Raw genomic sequence first — 18,950 nt, 5'->3', positions numbered from 1 at the left:
AGAAAACCGCAGCGATGCAATTTGCTACCGGAATCATGAAAAATTAAAATTAATTAGACTCGTTCAAATCATATTACAATGCATGCCAAACCACAACATCTGATAATCCATAAATTAAACGAAATTGAAAATGAAGTTCAGCAGCTGGGACAAAAATAAAAACACAAAATACTAACACAAGCGCCTGCACATATAAACACCACATAAAAATCACACAACAAAACGAAAACAACAGCTGAGACACACTTATGTAAAAATCCAACATGAATAGTTCTTTTAATTCCAACACGGAAACAACAAAAATTTCTGAAAAAATACCCATACGAATTCAACTTAAATCCCAAAATCCAATCCCCAAAAAAAACCATAATTTCAAATACCACAAACATGCAAAGGCCAAATCAAAGCTGCAAATCGTTTTAGATTTTACCGAATAATAGGAACAATTTAATTCCCTAATTATGAGGGAATAATCCGAAAATATGGAAAAATAAAGAGGTCTAAAACCCTCGGCCGAGATCGACCTGGAAGAACACACAAGTCAGATTGGGTCTCCACAACATATAAAAACAGACAAAGAATTTTCGTTTCTTGAATTTCTGAGAGAAAATTTATGATTTTTGATAGGATTTTTACCACCTACACAAGTAGGGATAAAAACACTTAAAAATAATTGCAAGAGTACAAGATTGTCGTAGAATAGCGGCTCAAGCAATATCGTTTTCCACATGAATTGAATGAATAATTTGTATTTAAACTAATTCTTAGCTAATTATTTAGAACAAAGTTTTGAAAAGGTTGATTTTGGAATTTAAAATAATAAAAACGAATTTAAATAAAAATAATTAAATATTTGACAAAGTAAAGAAAGCAAAAGAAAAACGTTTTGAAAATCAAATTGTAAAAGTCTAGGATTCCGCCGTCCCCTTAACAATCCTATGCAATTTTACCAATTACTTATGAATTTCTACATACATGCTTTGAATGTTAGGTTTTCCTAATGCATATTTTCCTCGTGATGTTCAAGCGAAAACGTATATCTAACTTGCAATCCGTCTATGATGTATATCAAATATAAACATGCAAGACTCATTAAGCTTTGTGAAAACCCTTTGAAAAACCATGCAACCCTTAAGAACGTGATGTTCGCCTTAAGTGAACTTACAATTAGTAATCACAAGAAGCCCTCCTCAATTTCAAGGTGATATTTCAACAAAAATTGCATCAAATTATTTGTCTAAAAACCCTAATGGTCGCGAATCACTAAGACAATTAGATAGTTTAATCATGGTATATTAATAATTCAAAGCAAACATGCATTCATTCATAAGCTAATTAATAAAATCACATATATTCATGCTAAAGCTTGTGGCTTCGTCTTAGCAAAAGAAACTACCTGCGAACAATCATAAAACAAAATATTATTAAGAATAAGGATAGAAAACACCTAGAAAATATACTTAAAAAACTCTCTAAAGTATGCATGCGTTTCCTCCTCTCCTTCCCTTCTAACTCTAATGGCTAAAAAGTCTTATTTATACTACTACAAAATAAAACCCTAAAAAGTCTTAGAATAAAATTGAAATAAAAAGTTTCTATTTAAACTTAAATTCAGACTTATCAGAAAATCAGACTTTTGACCGACCAAATCAACTTCGATTTGGTCCCAAAATGTCTCTTTTGAGTCTCTTTTGAAAGCTAGAGAGGTCCCCTACAAATCCTCATAAGGAATTTTCCTCAAAATATGTCATACTAATTAAGTTTACATAATCTGATTTTCAACCAATTCTTTTTCAATAGCCTATGATATTATTTTTTGATATTTTTATTGAATTTTACTTGTAAAATTTATTTTTATATATATTTTTTAAAATCTGGGGCCCCTGCAAAGTGAAAGCCTTAGGCAGGCACCTACTTCGGCTACCCTCAAGGCCGGCCTTACATGTCGGGGCCTGCATGGGTGGTGAACGCCTTGGTACTACCACATCAATGGTGGTGAGTGAGCAAAGAAATCAATATATATTGCCACTTAGCACAGCCTTCTCCTCCCCCCTCGCTACTCTCTGTCTCTCTCAACCGACCAACCCAATACCAAAATCAATAAAATGGATTCAACCAGAGAGACTCAGATGACTCCAACCCAAGTCTCCGACGAAGAAGCCAGCCTCTTCGCCATGCAGCTAGCCAGCGCCTCCGTTCTCCCCATGGTGCTCAAGGCAACCATCGAGCTCGACCTCCTTGAGATTATGGCGAAAGCCGGGCCTGGTGCTTTCGTCTCTCCGGCGGACTTAGCTTCGCAGCTGCCGACCAAGAACCCTGACGCGCCCGTCATGCTGGACCGCATGCTGCGCCTCCTGGCCAGCTACTCCATCCTCACTTACTCCCTCCGCACGCTTCAGGATGGCAAAGTCGAGCGGCTGTACGGCCTAGGCCCTGTCTGTAAGTTCCTGACAACGAATGAGGATGGTGTTTCTATTGCTTCTCTCTGCCTCATGAACCTGGACAAGGTCCCTGTTGAGAGCTGGTACTTACCATTCTTCTTAATTTATCATCTTAATTGGATCTTATCAAACATTAATTAATAGGATTTAAATAGCTAGGTTGATCATAATACAATCATAAAATGCTACTGTTACCTTTGGCCGGTTTGGTGTTTGGGGGTTCGAAGTTTTAGAGTCCCGTTAGGTGAAGCCGTTTCATTTTTTTTGTTTGTGTTGTTTAGAGTTAAAGTCTTTGCGCCACTTAATTAGTATTACGGTTTAGTGGTATTTATCTTTACTTGTAAGTGAGAGGTCTTAGGTTCGATTCTTGCCAAAGAAGAATATGAACCACATTATTGCTACATCATTGTAAGGCTTAGACTGCTCACTCCCCCTTAGTGTAAATAATATCGATTGTTAAAAAAAAAAATCCTTGCAACAATTGTTTTGGAGACAAAATCTCATTACATTTTCTTTTTCTTAACAAACGATATTATCTACAAGGTAGAAAAGTGGGTTGAGTCTTCTAATGAGCTAACAATAATGTGGTTCAAATTCACTTTTAAGTGGCAAAATCCCATTATGTTTTTTTTTTAACAAATTAAACGATATTATCTATACTAAAATGAGAGGGTGGACTTAACCTTATAATGGGTTAGCAATAATGTGATTCGAATTCGCCTTTAGCGATAATCGAACATAAGATATCTCACTTACAAATGAAAAAGAATACCACTAAACCGTAGTGGCAAATCTCATTATGTTTTAAACCTTCAAATAAAATCTAAATTTCAAATTAACAAAGAAGTGACCAATTATTACCACGTGACATTTTACAGTTGTTCGATTTGATTAGTTGAGTCTCAACATTAATTTATAAGTACATCAAACTAAAGTTAGAATATAGTCGAATTTACTATACTTTTGGACTTGTGTGGCATAAAAAAGGCAGAAGGCGTTGGAGAGGACCGATAAATGGAAGAATAAATTGACAACATATGCCTCATACACGAAAGGATATGAACGGTATATGATGAGTGATGTCTGGTGACCTATTTTATGATGTGTGGTGCTTTAAATACACTTATTTTTATCTTTTATATATTTTTCTCAAATTTTGACTTTTGAATAGAATGAGTTGAAAAAAATTAATAGATAAAAATTAATAAAGATGTGTGAAAAGGTAAAAGAGTGCGAAGAGCAATATCCCCGAATACCACTCTTGTTCTTTTCATCGTAAAAATGTAATTACAATATGAATTAGATCAATTAACTAATGACGTGTGTTTTTTCATTAACGCATAAATTTGAATTTCCTTCTCATGAATTATAGTATAATAAAATGTCAGAAGTTAAAATTTAACTCGGATACAACGGTTTACTGCTTTACCAATTGCCCAGTCCAATATACCTTGTGCCTTTGCTATTGTAGTATAAACCAATATGGGCCAACCCATATGACCGTTACTGACCCATTGGCATATCGTTTTATTTTACACATAATATGTGCTTTTGGTTGTGAGTCTGACATGTATGTTTGGGTTTCTGCAGGTACCACCTGAAAGATGCAGTTCTTGAAGGAGGGATTCCCTTCAACAAGGCCTATGGAATGACTGCTTTTGAGTACCATAGCACTGACCCAAGATTCAACAAGGTCTTCAACAGGGCAATGGCTGACATCTCCACCATTACCATGAAGAAAATTCTTGAGACCTACAAGGGCTTTGAGGGCCTCACATCCGTCGTTGATGTTGGTGGTGGCACTGGTGCTGTCATTAACATGATCGTTTCTAAGTACCCTTCGATTAAGGGCATTAACTTCGACTTGCCTCATGTCATCAAAGATGCCCCCCAATATCCTGGTAGATTCTTCATTTACAATTATGCTTGTAGCTCCATTAGTTAAGAAAAAACCTTGTGTTTGATTCCTCTCCTCCAGTATTTGCTTGTATTAAAAAAAAATGCTTGTACTATTTATCATTTTTCCTAATGAGTTTGAGATCTATGGATTTGGATACAGGTGTGGAGCACATTGGAGGAGACATGTTTGGAACTGTTCCAAAAGGAGATGCAATTTTCATGAAGGTGAGTTATATATGATTTATCAAAAATAAAGTCAATGACTACTTGTATTGCTAATAACAATTTCGGATGAGATCATGCTTGGATGGTTAATATATATGGAGCTAATATTAAAATTGTGTTTGCAATCTTACAGTGTGTATGTCACGACTGGAGTGACGAGCATTGTCTGAAGATTTTGAAGAACTGCTATGCTGCTCTTCCTGATAACGGCAAGGTGATTCTTGCCGAGTGCATTCTTCAGGTAGCCCCGACCAGCAACCTTGCCACCAAGGTAGTTGCCCATCACGACCTGATCATGTTAACTAACAGCCCTAGCGGAAGAGAGAGAACGGAGGAGGAGTTCGAGGTCTTGGCTAAAGGATCTGGATTCCAAGGCTTCCGAGTCATGTGCCCTGCATTCAATACCTATGTCATTGAACTTCTTAAGAAGAATTGAATATAACTTTGGCTTTAGGTATGATAACTTCTGTATTCATATTGCTTTGGTTTTTTATATGGTGATCGCATGTGGATTTTTCACCATAGGTAGGCTTTCATAAGTTATAAAAAAAAATAGAGGAGTTTACGTAAATACTATATGCACTTTTGTCGATGTGCGCATCTACCATATGAATTTTTCATTTGTATTATTTACCATTTGAACTTTGTATTATGTTGCAATGTACCACTTACCTTTAGAAATTTTGTTAATTAACAAGTAAAACAATGGGCTCAAAATTTTCTACTGATGTGAATGCCACACGATGAATAAATATTTATTAATTAAAAATGGGAAATTGTTATTAGCACTCCAACAATCATATTCCACACTCCAAACTTTCATATTAGGAAAGAAAAATACACTTGTGAGGAGTGTAGAATGAGATTTTTGGAGTGCCAATAACACTTCCCTTAAAAATGTTATAAATTAATACAACAAAAAAAACCATGATATCTTTCCTACTCTTTATGAAACCAACAATTCATAATGAAAACTAGACATTTTAAAATCACTTCCAAATGAGTCGTACAAATGAGAAAACTTGTCGTACAACAGACAGATGTATGTACTGCCACAAATACAAAATCAGGACTCCATGTATTTTCTCATCACCCAAACCTACCGTTAATAAGGTTCGGCATACAGCCACTCATACACGAACTCTCCTAAAACAGAGAAAATGGCAAGAAGGGAATAATAAAATGACGGACATTATTATTCATGACGAAGCTGGGAAATTATTTTTCACGATGTTCATTCAAACTGATACTATGATCAAGAAATTAAATCAACAAAATTACAGAAGCATTCCAACCTGCCATGAGAAGCCATAATTTGATAAGCAACAAATATATTACGAGTTTTGTGCGTCTTTGAATAAACAAACGCATATATGTTTGATGAGAGAAATTTTTAGTTGTGACGGGAATACGGATGGTACACCATGTGTTTTTATGCAAATGATATAAATTTTATTTTTTAAGTTATTAACCTTTTAACACACATAATTCACCATTTATATAGAGACACATGGTGTACCACCTCGTGTGATAGTCACATTGAAAAATCTCTCATTTGATGAGGCTAGGGCAGCTGCTGAGTCCTGAAAAGGTCCAAACAATGGTCTTTCTCCAAGTCCCGAGTCCAAAACTTCTTATAATACTCAGTGTAGGTGTATCCCCTATATATGGCTGCAGATCCATCCTCTGTGAGAGCTTTTGCTGGGCTTATTAGAGCATCGTCTTGTGGGCAGAAGAATGAAGCTACTGAGAGCCTTGGTCTTTCAGTATTGGTAATGGCCCGATGCCACACACTCTTGTAAATCCCATTACTTAGAGCCTGCACCAGTCAATAATTTCAGAATACAAGAACTTTACGTTTTGAGAAAATATCATTTGCGATCAATTTTATTTAACTTAATTTTATCTCATTTATGGGAATGGTTGATATACATGTAAATGATCACATTTTACGGTTTCAATTTTAAGGTATAGTATGCTAATTATTATGTGGATATGCTTAAAGAATCGTCTCGATGAGAAAACCTCATTTCTTTAGTTCTCTTTAACTTTGATTGAACTTACTATGGTTGCTTGTTTTAGGGTGTAAATTAACGATTGGATAAAATTCGAGTTTGAATAAACAATCTGATACCTATAACAAAAAATCGAAACTTCAAAGCGTAATTTTTACCTATGTAATCAACACTCTCGACGAATAGGATTAAAGTTAATAAAATGGATCGCGAGTGATATTCTTCAATACTTCAACCTTTAAGAAGACTAGACGTCATACAGAGAAATCTTTTGGATTATATGTTACCTGTAATTGGTCACCAATGTTAATGACAAAGGCATTAGGTTGGGGATTGACAGCAACCCATTTGCCATCTTTGAGAACTTGAAGGCCAGCAACTCCAAGGTCTTGGAGCAGAATTGTTAGGGCATTTGGGTCGGTGTGGGCCGGCAGCCCGTAAGTCAGCTCGGGCTGCGGACATGGCGGGTAAAAGTTGACCGCCATGTGCTGTCCTTGCTCGCCCAATGTGCTCCTTATGTAATCTTTCTCCAGCCCTAAACTTTCTGATACTAATTCCTCTAATCTGTATCCGAGTTCTCGAACCTCTCTACAGTAATTACCCACAGTGTCCCTGCAGCTCACAAGAATTAATGTAAGAGGTTGAAAGAGCAAACCAAACCTAATTTCGGCTTGAACCGGCCCAAAAAAGATTAATTAAAAGAAGATTTTTGTTAATGACAATTAATTTTTGAAAACTTTAACGAAAAGCTTTCGATACTGTTCACTTTAACGAAAAACCACATTTTTACTCTAAAAATTCAATCATGATATTATTCACTTACAACACATTTTTGTTAAAACTCAAAGTTGTCAAACTTTTTTTATTAGTTTTCTTTTAATTTTTTAATAACCCGTGGACCATGCCCTTGAATTTTAATACCATTTAGCTACAGGGACCAGTAAAATCCCACGTATTGGACACGACAAGTTTCGATGGCCCAATGCTGACTCAGTATCAACTTGAAGAAAGGCTACGGACAACAAAACGAGACACGAGGAAATAATTTTCAATGTTTTATAATGCGGAATAGTTTATTATAAAGTGAAAAAGATATTTTTTTAAGTATTTCTTCACTTTGTATGGTTACATATAACGACTGTATTCATGTTCCGAGCATATAAAAAGGGGTGTGATATCTACACACCTCATTTTACTTCTCACACACATTTTTAATTTTCAACCGTCGGATCGGATGAATTGAAGAAGATCAATGGACATAAATTATTAAAGGGTGTGTGAAAAGTAAAATGGGGTGTGTAGATAGCACACCCCTATAAAAAACATGAGAAGATATCTTAAATAATATTTTTATGTAAGAAAAAAAAATTAAAAGAAAATTAAAGCACGTAACAAAACATGATAAGATTTTCACCTTTATTTAAACGTTTTTGTTTCCTAAGTCTTTTTCCGAATCGAGTCGAGATTACGTCAACATCTCGATTCGACTCTCGCACTACTTTCATGCAAAGTTCAATGCATCACTCTATAAAATTGAATCATATTAGATTTTTTTTTTTTTTGAAACATCACATTATATTATGAAGAAAATTAAATTAAGTTAAATTAAATTGGTTGCTTGCCGCTTTTACACGTAGCCAATCACGCACCAAACACATGATCCATACTGCCTACATCAACGCGGAATAACCCCTTACGTCACTACCCCACTGTATTATAAAACCAAAATGCATCAACGGCTGGGATCTCCCCTTCCTACCCTCAAAATGCCGCAATCACCGTCAATCAGCCACGACTCTCGTACGGGTAGATTTTCAAATGCGTAACATGTAGGTCGGCCCGTCTCAAATTAAAATATCATCCGACAATTACCCACCGCCGTTGATCGAGCCCGATTCGACTCTGACAAAGTCAACGTGCATCCATTTTCCTCCTACAATAATCAGAAATGGTTGCAACTGCTGCCGACTAAACTACTCTTTAAGTGTTTTCATTTATTCTTAAGAAACTACTAGGGGCATATGCTAACTAGAAACTACTAATTAGCAAAGCAACATACAAATTATATATAAATTTATGTATAAAGAAAACTAATTTTGATAATTAAACATTGTTTAGAAAACCCTAGAAACCTAGCTAAACTCTAAAAACTAAAAATTATACAAATTACATCGGACTGAATCTATCTGGTTCCTATTATAATATTTCGCTTTTCAATGTACAAAAAGAGATTTTAAGGTTTCAGAATGTCTCCGTGTGAGTATTTTAAAATATGAAAAGAACTGATCAAAACTTTTCTGATTATAAAATTTCTTGTAACAGACGTAATCGAGGAGCGTTCTTAGGAGTTCAAATATTAGATAAGCATGTCCCGTGTTATGAAAAAGATGATGTAAATTTTTTGCACATTAATTATTTTCTAATGGAAAACTTATTTTATTAAAGACCTATAAGATATATCATATATGTAGTCATTGTTCTAACAATCTCCGCTTAGGCGCTAGGCGACTGGCCATCGTCCCGATTAATGCCTAGGAGTTTAAAAATTAAGAAATAACGTCTAGACCTACTGAGGCATCCGCCTAGCCAGCTCAAACAGCCTAGGCACTGCCTCGGTTGCAACTCACTTAGATAGAAAATAGATAACTTTCCTTTTGCATTTTATTGTTTTCAATAAATTGTAAGAGATTTATTGAACACTTAAATAAACATAGATTATATGTTTGTTTCTCATGTTTTCATTATGTTCCAATACTTCATAATATACATAACATTTTATTTTCTAGTTTATGATGAAATTATAAATATTTTAAATATAAACAGACACTTATTTACACAAAATACAATAGATTTATTTAAATCCGTCGAGGTTTCGCCTAGCCGCTTAGGCGCTAGATCCCAACCCGCTACCCGATTAGTGCTTTTAGAACCTTGTACGTAGTACACTATGAATTACATATGATAGAAAGCAACGTGGTTGACAGTCAGCATAGCATTTGCCTAAAGAATAATATACCAATGGTGTCTGATGCATATATCAGAGAGAGACAAATAATTGAGAGAGAGAGAAACGTACCTGAAGGACGAAGGATTGGAGGGCCACTCAGGAACGTACTTGTCCAAAGGATAGCAATGGAGGCGAAGATAATCTCTCCAGTTATGAACCTTCTCCTTCTTTACATTAAAACTTGTTGAAAGTCTCATGGTTTTTGAGGGGTCATCTGAGTACAGCTTCAATTTTTCCTCCACAGGAAGGTTAAAAAACTCATTGGCCACCCCTACCATTTTTTCCACTCCTTCCGTTGACACCCCATGGTTAATAACCTAGCACCGAAATCACTCGAATATCAAGAAATATGTACACACACATATGTACATGCACTGGGTTTGTGAAAAATGCGGTTGTTGAGTTTCGCAATATCTTGTATCTTAACTAAAGTGAGATAGGGATGGATCCATATAAATAAGATCCTAATTAATGATATAGGGAGGAGGGTACCTGAAAAAAACCATAATATTTGCAGGCATCGCCAACTTGCTGCACGGTTTGGGCTCTGTTGGGAGAAGCCAGGTCAATAACGGGAATGTTTTCGCATTCAGAGACTTCGGACAAGCGAGGCCGGTCGGATTCTGGTCTGACATAGCTTTCCGGCAAGTTGGTGTATATGACTCCGGAGGAGAGTACTTTTGTATCCATGTTTCGGTATTAAGTTTGAAGGGGGAGACAAAGACAGCAATAAAAAATCTGCATCCTCTCCAGCTGCTAAGCTTAATTTGGAGCAAGTTCTAGGAAGTTGCACAGCTTAGTAAGTGATATTGCACATGGTTATTTATAAGGGAGTTGATGCAGATGCCCTCAAATTTCATCATCAGCATTGACTTGCACAGGCTTCGGTCTTGCAGCCAATCTTTATGTGACACTTGGTGCGGGATTAATGGACGGTAAAGTTGCTGATATGTAAAAACTACAGACAATCAAATTATAAATATGTCTTATCTTCTATCTTTTATTTAGTGAGCAAGAGCAACCCAGCGAAGTCTTATTACAAAATACAAATCGAAGAGGTGGGGCCTTACTTCGTATAGAAAGAAGAGTAAAGCGAACGTACTGGAATTGCATATGAACAAGCTACAGGGCGGCTCTCTTCCTTGATCAGATTCTTTAGTTTTCAGACATGCGAAAAAAAACCAACCCGAAGCACTACTTTCATCGTATGCATGGATTGCTAAGTGTTGGTTGTATACTAGAAGAGAACCTTTGTCCGAACAAACTAAAAGGTTCACTAAATTTGTTCGAGACCGTTTTAGGTCACCATTTCGAAGTAGTACTGGTGAGCATGGGCTCGGGTCCTCGCCGGAACCTTCACAGAGCCTCCAGACCAATCATGTCGTGGCCGTTAGATGATATCCTACGGCTAGTAATCAATTTTCTTTTAATAGTTTTAACATTAAAAAGTCTCTCTCTTTCCTCTCCCCCCTCTCTCCCTATTTTTCCATCAAAAAGCTTGGAACCCAATTTCGCATCAAAACGTCCGCCTCTCTCCCTTGTCTTTCAACACTGCAGTGACGAACACGCCGTATCCACGGCTTCCCTTTTAGGGGCTGCTCCTCGAGCCTTCGAGTTCCGATCTTCGTGAGACGGCTCAATCGAAGATCGATCCAAACTATTTTTCTCCTCATCCTCCCTCCCTTGGTTTCATGGTTTCACATCAAACACGAAATCTGACAAAAAATTTCTTCCTCCCTGCAATCAATTACGTGGCTGTTCGGAAATTTTAATTCATGGGTTATAAGGGTGTTTGGAAAATACAAAAAAAATCGTATATTAAAAAAAATTCTGGGTTTATGGGCGTTTTTTGTTGGGTGAAGAAATAGGGGTTAGGGATGGAGGGCGAGGGTAAAGATCGGGTTTTGGGGTGTTTAATGAGTTGGCTTGATTGATTTTCTGCTTGAGACCAACAAATATACTTGTTTTGAAATCTGAGATGCAGGAGGCGAGGGGAAGGTGACACTGAGAAGCAAAATAGGACGGAGAGAGAAAGATGTCACGCCGATTTAGACCATCTCCAACTTCTAAAATCTAAACATTTTAGCCTAAAAAATTTAAGTTTGAGCTTAGAAATAACTTTTCTGTTTCAACCTTTCTAGCTTCTGGCTTAAATTTTTTAGCTTGAGATTATTAAAGATAAATTTAGGCTAATTTTTTCTTTTAAAGTAATTTAAAAAACATTATGTACACTATCATAATTTAATTTTATGAATATTTTAACCTAAAAATATTTAAATTCCTATAAATATTGAAAAATCTCTACATTTGGGTGAATTTTGAGAAATAATTTTTTTAATTATTTTAGCCGTTGGATTTAAATTTGAGCCGTTATATCTTTTTTTTTTACCGTTAGATTTGATTATATTCGATCTCAGTCGTTATATTTAATAAATCCTGAGAAGCCCATGTGGGTGGGGTGCCGTTGGTGGTGCCCACACCATTTTCTGGGCTAAATCCTGGGGGGCTTGGAGGGGAAATAAAACCTAAAAAATAGCATTTAGCCCATGATTGGGTTTGGTCTTATTGGAAACGGTGAAGAGAAGAAGGTGAGGATTGAGAGAGGTTGAAGAAGACGATGAAAAAGAAAGAGGGAGTAATGTAAAGAGGAAAAAAACAAATCAAATGAATCCTGACCATTGCTCTTTTATTGAACGTTGGTGATTAAAGGATCTCCGGGGATTCCTAGAGAAGGGATCCGGAGAGGATCCGATTCCGGTGAGCATTACCAATACATTAATTATCATTAATATTTAAATTTAAATTTAAAATTTGTGTAGCACATTCTTTATCTCTAATTTAGACTTAGACAAACACATATAGGTACTCATTCAACTACATTGTAATGCTCACAACCACTTAACTTTTTTTGTATACTTGTATAATAATATATGATTTACTGTCGCATATTCCGAACATATTGAAAAAATTTCTCTCTTTCAAGATTTATCAATGTATAAACTATAAAGTCAACAAAAAGTAAATTAAAATTGGAAGCAATGCAATTAGGGAATATTTTTTTCAATACTTACTCATGGCCTACTTCCTATCTAGATTTTATTATTTCTGCATAACTTACACATGGCTCACTAACTAGATTCCCAAAAATCTACCTTTACTGCCCCCATCAACGTCTAGCAATTGCAAGTGCAGCTACGTCAGCCGTGGAGTGTAGAAAACGCAGTTTTTGTGTGGTTTAGAATGGCTAATATACATCATAGCTAAAACCCTAAAAGATGACGATTATAGCTTATACGAATGGGATTATATTTAATGAGTTGAATATTTTTTGCGTATAGAAAACTTCAACCATGTAATAGTACTAATAATTCCTTTTGGTATTAGTCATCAAGAGTTAGCTTGTCTATCTTATGTCATGTTAAAACGTTCTAATCTTATGTCGTGTTAAAACGTTCGAATCTTATCTTTCCGACCAAAACAATCAATCGATTGATTATGTTCCATTCATACATGCAGGATGATAGTAAAATACAATAGAACCTCTAAAGCTAAGCTGTGGAAAATGAATCAATGGTGTAGAAATAGGATGATAGTTTTATGGACAAGAAGATCTCCTTCCCCACCTCATGATGCATGCTTGCCCTAAAAAGGAAAAGGGTCGGTTTGACTGTCTGTTAGTATTTGTTGAGAATAAAATTCCCCTTGATGGAAGGAGGGAAAATATTAAATATAAGTTAGATTACTTTTCATATTGTTAATTGGTTTTATCGTGAAATTTAAATTTTCTTCATGATATCAGAACATATTATCACACGTGTTAAGCCCAATGGTTACACACGCTTTACATCACTCCGTTTGTATTGTCTACTTATTAGACTTGAAAATTTATCACACATACAAGATAATGCATGAAGAATGAATTTTCACATCGATGGAGGAAGGACCTTGGCCGGCAGGGCAGCCACTGGCCCATAGATAGATGTATATACATGCATGCATGTGAGCTTGCCACTGACCAATCACCAATATTAATACTGGTGCGATGCATGGCGGTAGAAAAACTGGTGCGATGCATTATTCAAATATTGAAAGACTTGCTTAGGTAGGTTAGGTGCCATCCAATCCCACCCCATTCAATGTACCCTAGTTCATCCCGTGGGGTCCGATCAGTACAGGATTAAGATGTCCTAGCCTCTCACGCTCCCCCATCATAATCATAAGGAAATTATCCTAACCCTAAAATTCTAGAGGGATTAATGGCTTTTCTCCTTAGTCCACCGTTGTTAGCGACTGTGTTTTTCGGCCACCTTTATGATCCTCTCATGCCTAATCGGTTTGTTTAGTGGTTTATTCGATTATTAAACTTTCTATTACGATCGACGATCACATTAGACAAGATATAATTAGAATTTCTTCTTGACTAAAAAAAGATAATTAGGGTTGGTCGACATACAATAGCCTACAATATTGAGGCAAATGCCACATCATCAGAGTATTCTTTCAGAAGCTTCAATTGTATTTTCAACAATGTTATTACAAGAAAGAGTATATATAGCCTTTAGCTTTATTCAATAATACCCTCAACTAATGCACTTCTTTATGGTGATTTGAAAGAAGTTGTGTATATGGAGCAACCTACAAGTTTTATTGATCCTTCAATGCCACATCATGTTTGTAAGATGAGGAAATCTTTATAAGGCCTTAAACAGGCACTAAGAGATTGGTTTGACAAGCTATTCCAAGCTCTTCTCACGTTTGGGTTTGTTCAATCTTCCTCAAATGCATCCTTATTTGTTTCCAAAGGACCAACCTTGGTAATTGTCATAGTGTATGTAGATGACATATTTGTTACAGGCCTTAATGCTTCTATATGTCAGTTATTCATTCAAAAACTGAATGCCATTTTTCTAGTCAAGGATCTGGGACCTCTGCATTATTCCTTGGGATTGGAAGTTCAAAAACATCTGAGGGTATCTTTCTTTATCAAACAAAGTATCTACTTGACCTTCTTGAGAAAACCAATATGGAAGGTTCTAAGCCATGTTGTACTCCTCTCAGCTCCACCAAGCTTGATCACAGTGGCCTTCGTCTCCCTAATCCTACTTAATACATGTCCATTGTTGGTGGCCTGCAATATTTGACTTGGACAAGGCCTGATCTCTCCTTTGTAGTGAACCAAATCTGTCAATTCATGCATGCTCCCAGGGAACAACATATGAAAGCTGCAAAAAGGGTTCTCAAGTTTTTAAAAGGCTCCATTCCTTAGGGCATCTGGTTTAAAAAGGGTAGTAATAATCTCACTGCATACTCTGATGCAGATTGGACAGGGTGTACATTTGACAAAAGATCCACGAGTGGATACAATGTTTTTCTATGTCCAAATTAAATTAGCTAGAGTGCCAAGAAACAAGCTATTGTAGCTTGATCATCAACAGAAGCAAAGTATGGATCTTTGGCACACATAGTTGCATAACGCACTTGGATCTACAAAATATTTCATGATATTGGCTTTCCTCTCAAAACTATTCCTACTTTGTGGTGTGATAAAATTTCAGCAATTTCACTTGCCTCAAATCTTGTATTTCATGCAAGAACCAAACATGTAGAAATCGATTATCATTACATCCGAGAGTTGGTTCTTGCAAATCTCATCAAAGTTCAATTTGTCTATAGTGAAGATCAATTAGCAGATTCTTACACTAAGTCCCTTTTCCAAAATCAGGTTCTGTTACTTGAAGTCCACGCTTCCAATTGGCATCATTACAAATTCCAATTTTAGCTTGAGAGGGTGTATTGAGGCAAATGCCACATCATCAAAAGTTGTCACTGGTTTGTTTTAACAGTGAATTGTTAGTTGAGATTAGTTGAGGGTATTACTGTACAAAGCCAAAGACTATATATACTCTTTCTTGTAATAACATTATTGTGTAATGAAAATACAATTGAAGCTTCTGAAAGAAAACTCTGAGTTTCTATAAACAAATATGTGGTATTGTTGCAAAATTAGTTCACACGTCAATTTCAAACTTGAAATTAATCAGTTCAAAACCTCAGCCACGTCAATTTCAAACTTGAAATTAATCAGTTCAAAACCTCAGCTATCTACAGTACATATGGCACGTCGGTAATTGAATCATGGAACCGCACAGACGCTTCTGTGTTATATACACTCATCAATACTCAAAAGTTCGGATAAGGATTGTCTGCCCTCCCACTTTCAGTGTCATTCCATACTCTTATGTTTTGTGTGGTCACGGTTAAGCCAGATCAACATTTTATATATATTTTTTTATAGAGATTACAAGACAAAAATGAATAGTAATATAAAATGTTGACGTGACTTAATCGTGATCACACAAATAGGAGGGCACGGGAGGGCAGACAATCTTTCTGCATGTTTTGTCCAAATCCGTTGTACTTTATATAAGCAATTATTAGATCGCAACAGATACTCACGTGTCATGCTCTTGTGTTATTACAGATATACATCCATCATATTCATAGTTCTGTAGGTCTTGTCCAAATTCGTTGTACCTTAAACATTAAGAATATAATTTTTAGCAAAAAAGCTTTTATGTGTCGTGCTTATGTGTAACCAGAGATATAAATCTTTCGTAGGTTGTGGGAATATGAACTTAGCTATAGACAGGAAGAGTCAGCTTTACTGATACAACGTCCGCATCCTACAACTTTCGCGAATAAAGTTTGGCTTCCAAGAGAGCAATGGCTCCATCCATGGAGGCTGGACCACAAGCAGCATATAGATCTAAACCTTTTTCTTGATCCAATTACATTAAATATATTTAGTTTCTGTTCGTTTTCGAGAGTTGAGACCGTGAATTATTACATATATAATAGTAAATAGCATTTGTTAATTAGTCATGGCACGATTAACTGAGCCCCCCATGCCCTCGAGAAACTAAAAATAATGGTCAATCTGTGTAACTCAAAGCTAGGGTTTTGATACAAGGTTTTGACATCATATTTGCAGCTTCGTTGTGCGTCATCCCATGACGAGGTGATGACGTTAGGTAAGAAGAAAAGTTAGGCCACCGCCAGCCTGTATGTCGGTGGCATCAATATAAGGATAAGAATTATCTGCCCTCCACTTTCGATGCCTTTTCCGTACCCTTTTGTTTTGTGTGGTCACAATTAAACCACGTCTACATTTTATATTGTTTTTTTATAGATATAATAAGATAAAAATAAATAATAATATAAAATATTAACGTGATTTAACCGTGACCACACAAACAGAAATGTACGAAGAGAGCACCGAAAGTAGATGACAGACAATCCTTGTCCTCAATATAAACTGATAAGCATGTTGACTTGGTGTGGTGATCTAGTCAATGACTCCCATGTCCTATCAATGCCTCCCATGTCCTATCGACCTCCCAAGTTGCACCAAATTGCCATCCACTCTTGGCCATAGATGAGGAAAGGAACTTGGCTACAGATGTCATGCGGTCGAATATATAAGATAAGTTACTAATATGTTGTTATGTTGATAAAAAAAAAATAACATTGAACTAATTTACTTTAATTGTATTACCCTGTTTCAATTGGATAATGATATGTGTAATTAAGTTTCAACATATGATATTATATTATTAAATAAAAATACCACGTAACGGTCAATTCGTTCTATATAAATTACTCTACACATCAACACGAGTTGAACCACAAATTAGTCAAAAAAAGAAAATTTGAGTGCGTTTGTGGGATGAAAGAATAAGGAAAATAATATATGATTCCGAAATATAGTGCAATTTATAATCACTAACATCGTCACATGTGTTTGACACTTAAAAAACCCCACTCTAACAAGCATTGACCTAAGTGTTCATTTACGCAACTTATGATGGAGATGGAGTAACATCATCTGCATAATTGTTTGTATATATATAGTTTTTTTCACCTTTAAATTAAGTTATCAATTTAATACTGATGCTAAAAATGATGTGTTGTTGCAAGAAACATGTGTGTGTGTGAGGTAATACGTAAACATCACATGACATTTTTGTGCATTATTGAATGAGACGAAATGTCCATCGCCATGGATGTCGATCTAGTTTTTCTTAAATACAATACATTCTAATTGTTAAACTCTTTTTTTGTTAATATTTTGTTTATTATTATTATTATTTATTTTTTTTATTAATATTATTTGAGAAAGAGAGAAACCCAAAAAAAAAAACAAAAAGATACTACATTAAACAACTGTGCATATTATTTTGGTGAACTGATAACACCGTGACAACTTTGCCAAACGATAGGAAGAACATTGTCCCGTAAAGATTTGATCACCCTCATTTTAGGAGGGGCCTTCCATTGTATCTTAGACCCTAGTTACCTTACTCTCTCAATGGAAACTACATCAACGTGAACGTAGGCCAACTTCGGATTAACTACAAAATAACTATTGTTCTAGTGTGTTTGTGTGATTTTTTGATTGAATCTAAGTTAATCTAACTTTGTGCATCAAGATCCATGGTTTTTCCATCTCATGTAATAATTAGTTGGACTTTTTAGCCAAAATAGTCTCTGAGATTGACATGACTCCTTACTTTTGTCTTTGACAATGCAAATCAATAGAAGTGGACCGGAGTTTGTCCTCTATAAATCATTTTAGTTATTCTGTAAAAAATCTGTTAACATCTTTGTTAAATTATCACGTGAACAATCACATGACCAACCTTTTAAAAATATTTTTGCCAAACCAAACCCTCCACTTAACGAGTATTGCCTTAGAAGCACCACTGCCCAAACATCACTACCGCAGAGAAAAAAAACCCCATCTCTTCCCCTGCCAAAAACTTCCACGACATTGAAATCCACTCCTCCACCAAACTCTCTTTCACTGTAAATTATCAGCACAGTCTCGCAATCCATCCTCTCCCAGGTCTGCAACCCTTGGCTTTCTTTTTCTCTACAACAACAACAACAAAGCCTTATCTGCTAGAGTCGAGGAGAAAGGAAGGTGCATGGATGCAAAGGTTTTGTTGACCCGGTTGTAACTTAAATTAAACTCTTCATCTCGCACGTCCATTTCAATCTAACAGCTCTAGTTCACATGTGTACAAAAGATGTACAAATAGTATTGTACGTTACATAAAACTTTGCCCTCCTAAATTACACGAAAACATGAACTCTTGGATCCATTGGATTTTCAAAGTCCAACTACTTTCAGGCCCAAAATTAATCCAAACCTTTTCATATACTGGATCACATGTACATGTGGGCCTAAATAACATTAAAGCCCATGGAGAAGTCCAGTCAAAATGCGTGTGCTAGCGACTTTGACTGTTTGACGACTTGTTTACCAACCAACTTTTCCGTTACACGCTCGCAAACTACACG

General features: G+C 35.9%; 2 protein-coding genes across 2 annotated transcripts; one reads left to right on the top strand and one right to left on the bottom strand.

Moving 5' to 3' along the window:
- The first annotated feature begins 2,030 nt into the window (after nt 1-2,030).
- Nucleotides 2,031-5,217, top strand: LOC126625233 (caffeic acid 3-O-methyltransferase-like). Its single transcript, XM_050294321.1, has 4 exons — nt 2,031-2,524; nt 4,032-4,342; nt 4,501-4,565; nt 4,699-5,217. Exons 1-4 carry the CDS (start codon nt 2,106-2,108, stop codon nt 4,999-5,001), a joined length of 1,098 nt encoding a protein of 365 aa, XP_050150278.1. The 5' UTR covers nt 2,031-2,105; the 3' UTR covers nt 5,002-5,217.
- A 523-nt stretch (nt 5,218-5,740) lies between these two features.
- On the bottom strand, nt 5,741-10,403 carry LOC126625240 (protein DOWNY MILDEW RESISTANCE 6-like). Its single transcript, XM_050294334.1, has 4 exons — nt 10,080-10,403; nt 9,657-9,904; nt 6,868-7,192; nt 5,741-6,384 (listed from the first exon to the last, which is right to left on the bottom strand). The coding sequence occupies exons 1-4, from the start codon at nt 10,275-10,277 to the stop codon at nt 6,130-6,132; spliced, it is 1,026 nt and encodes a 341-aa protein (XP_050150291.1). The 5' UTR covers nt 10,278-10,403; the 3' UTR covers nt 5,741-6,129.
- Nucleotides 10,404-18,950: the final 8,547 nt, after the last annotated feature.

The sequence above is a fragment of the Malus sylvestris genome, chromosome 1, assembly GCF_916048215.2.
Source record: "Malus sylvestris chromosome 1, drMalSylv7.2, whole genome shotgun sequence".
NCBI classification, from domain to species: Eukaryota; Viridiplantae; Streptophyta; class Magnoliopsida; order Rosales; family Rosaceae; genus Malus; species Malus sylvestris.
Note: the sequence above shows the minus strand (reverse complement) of the source record. Positions and strands in the feature narration are given on the sequence as shown.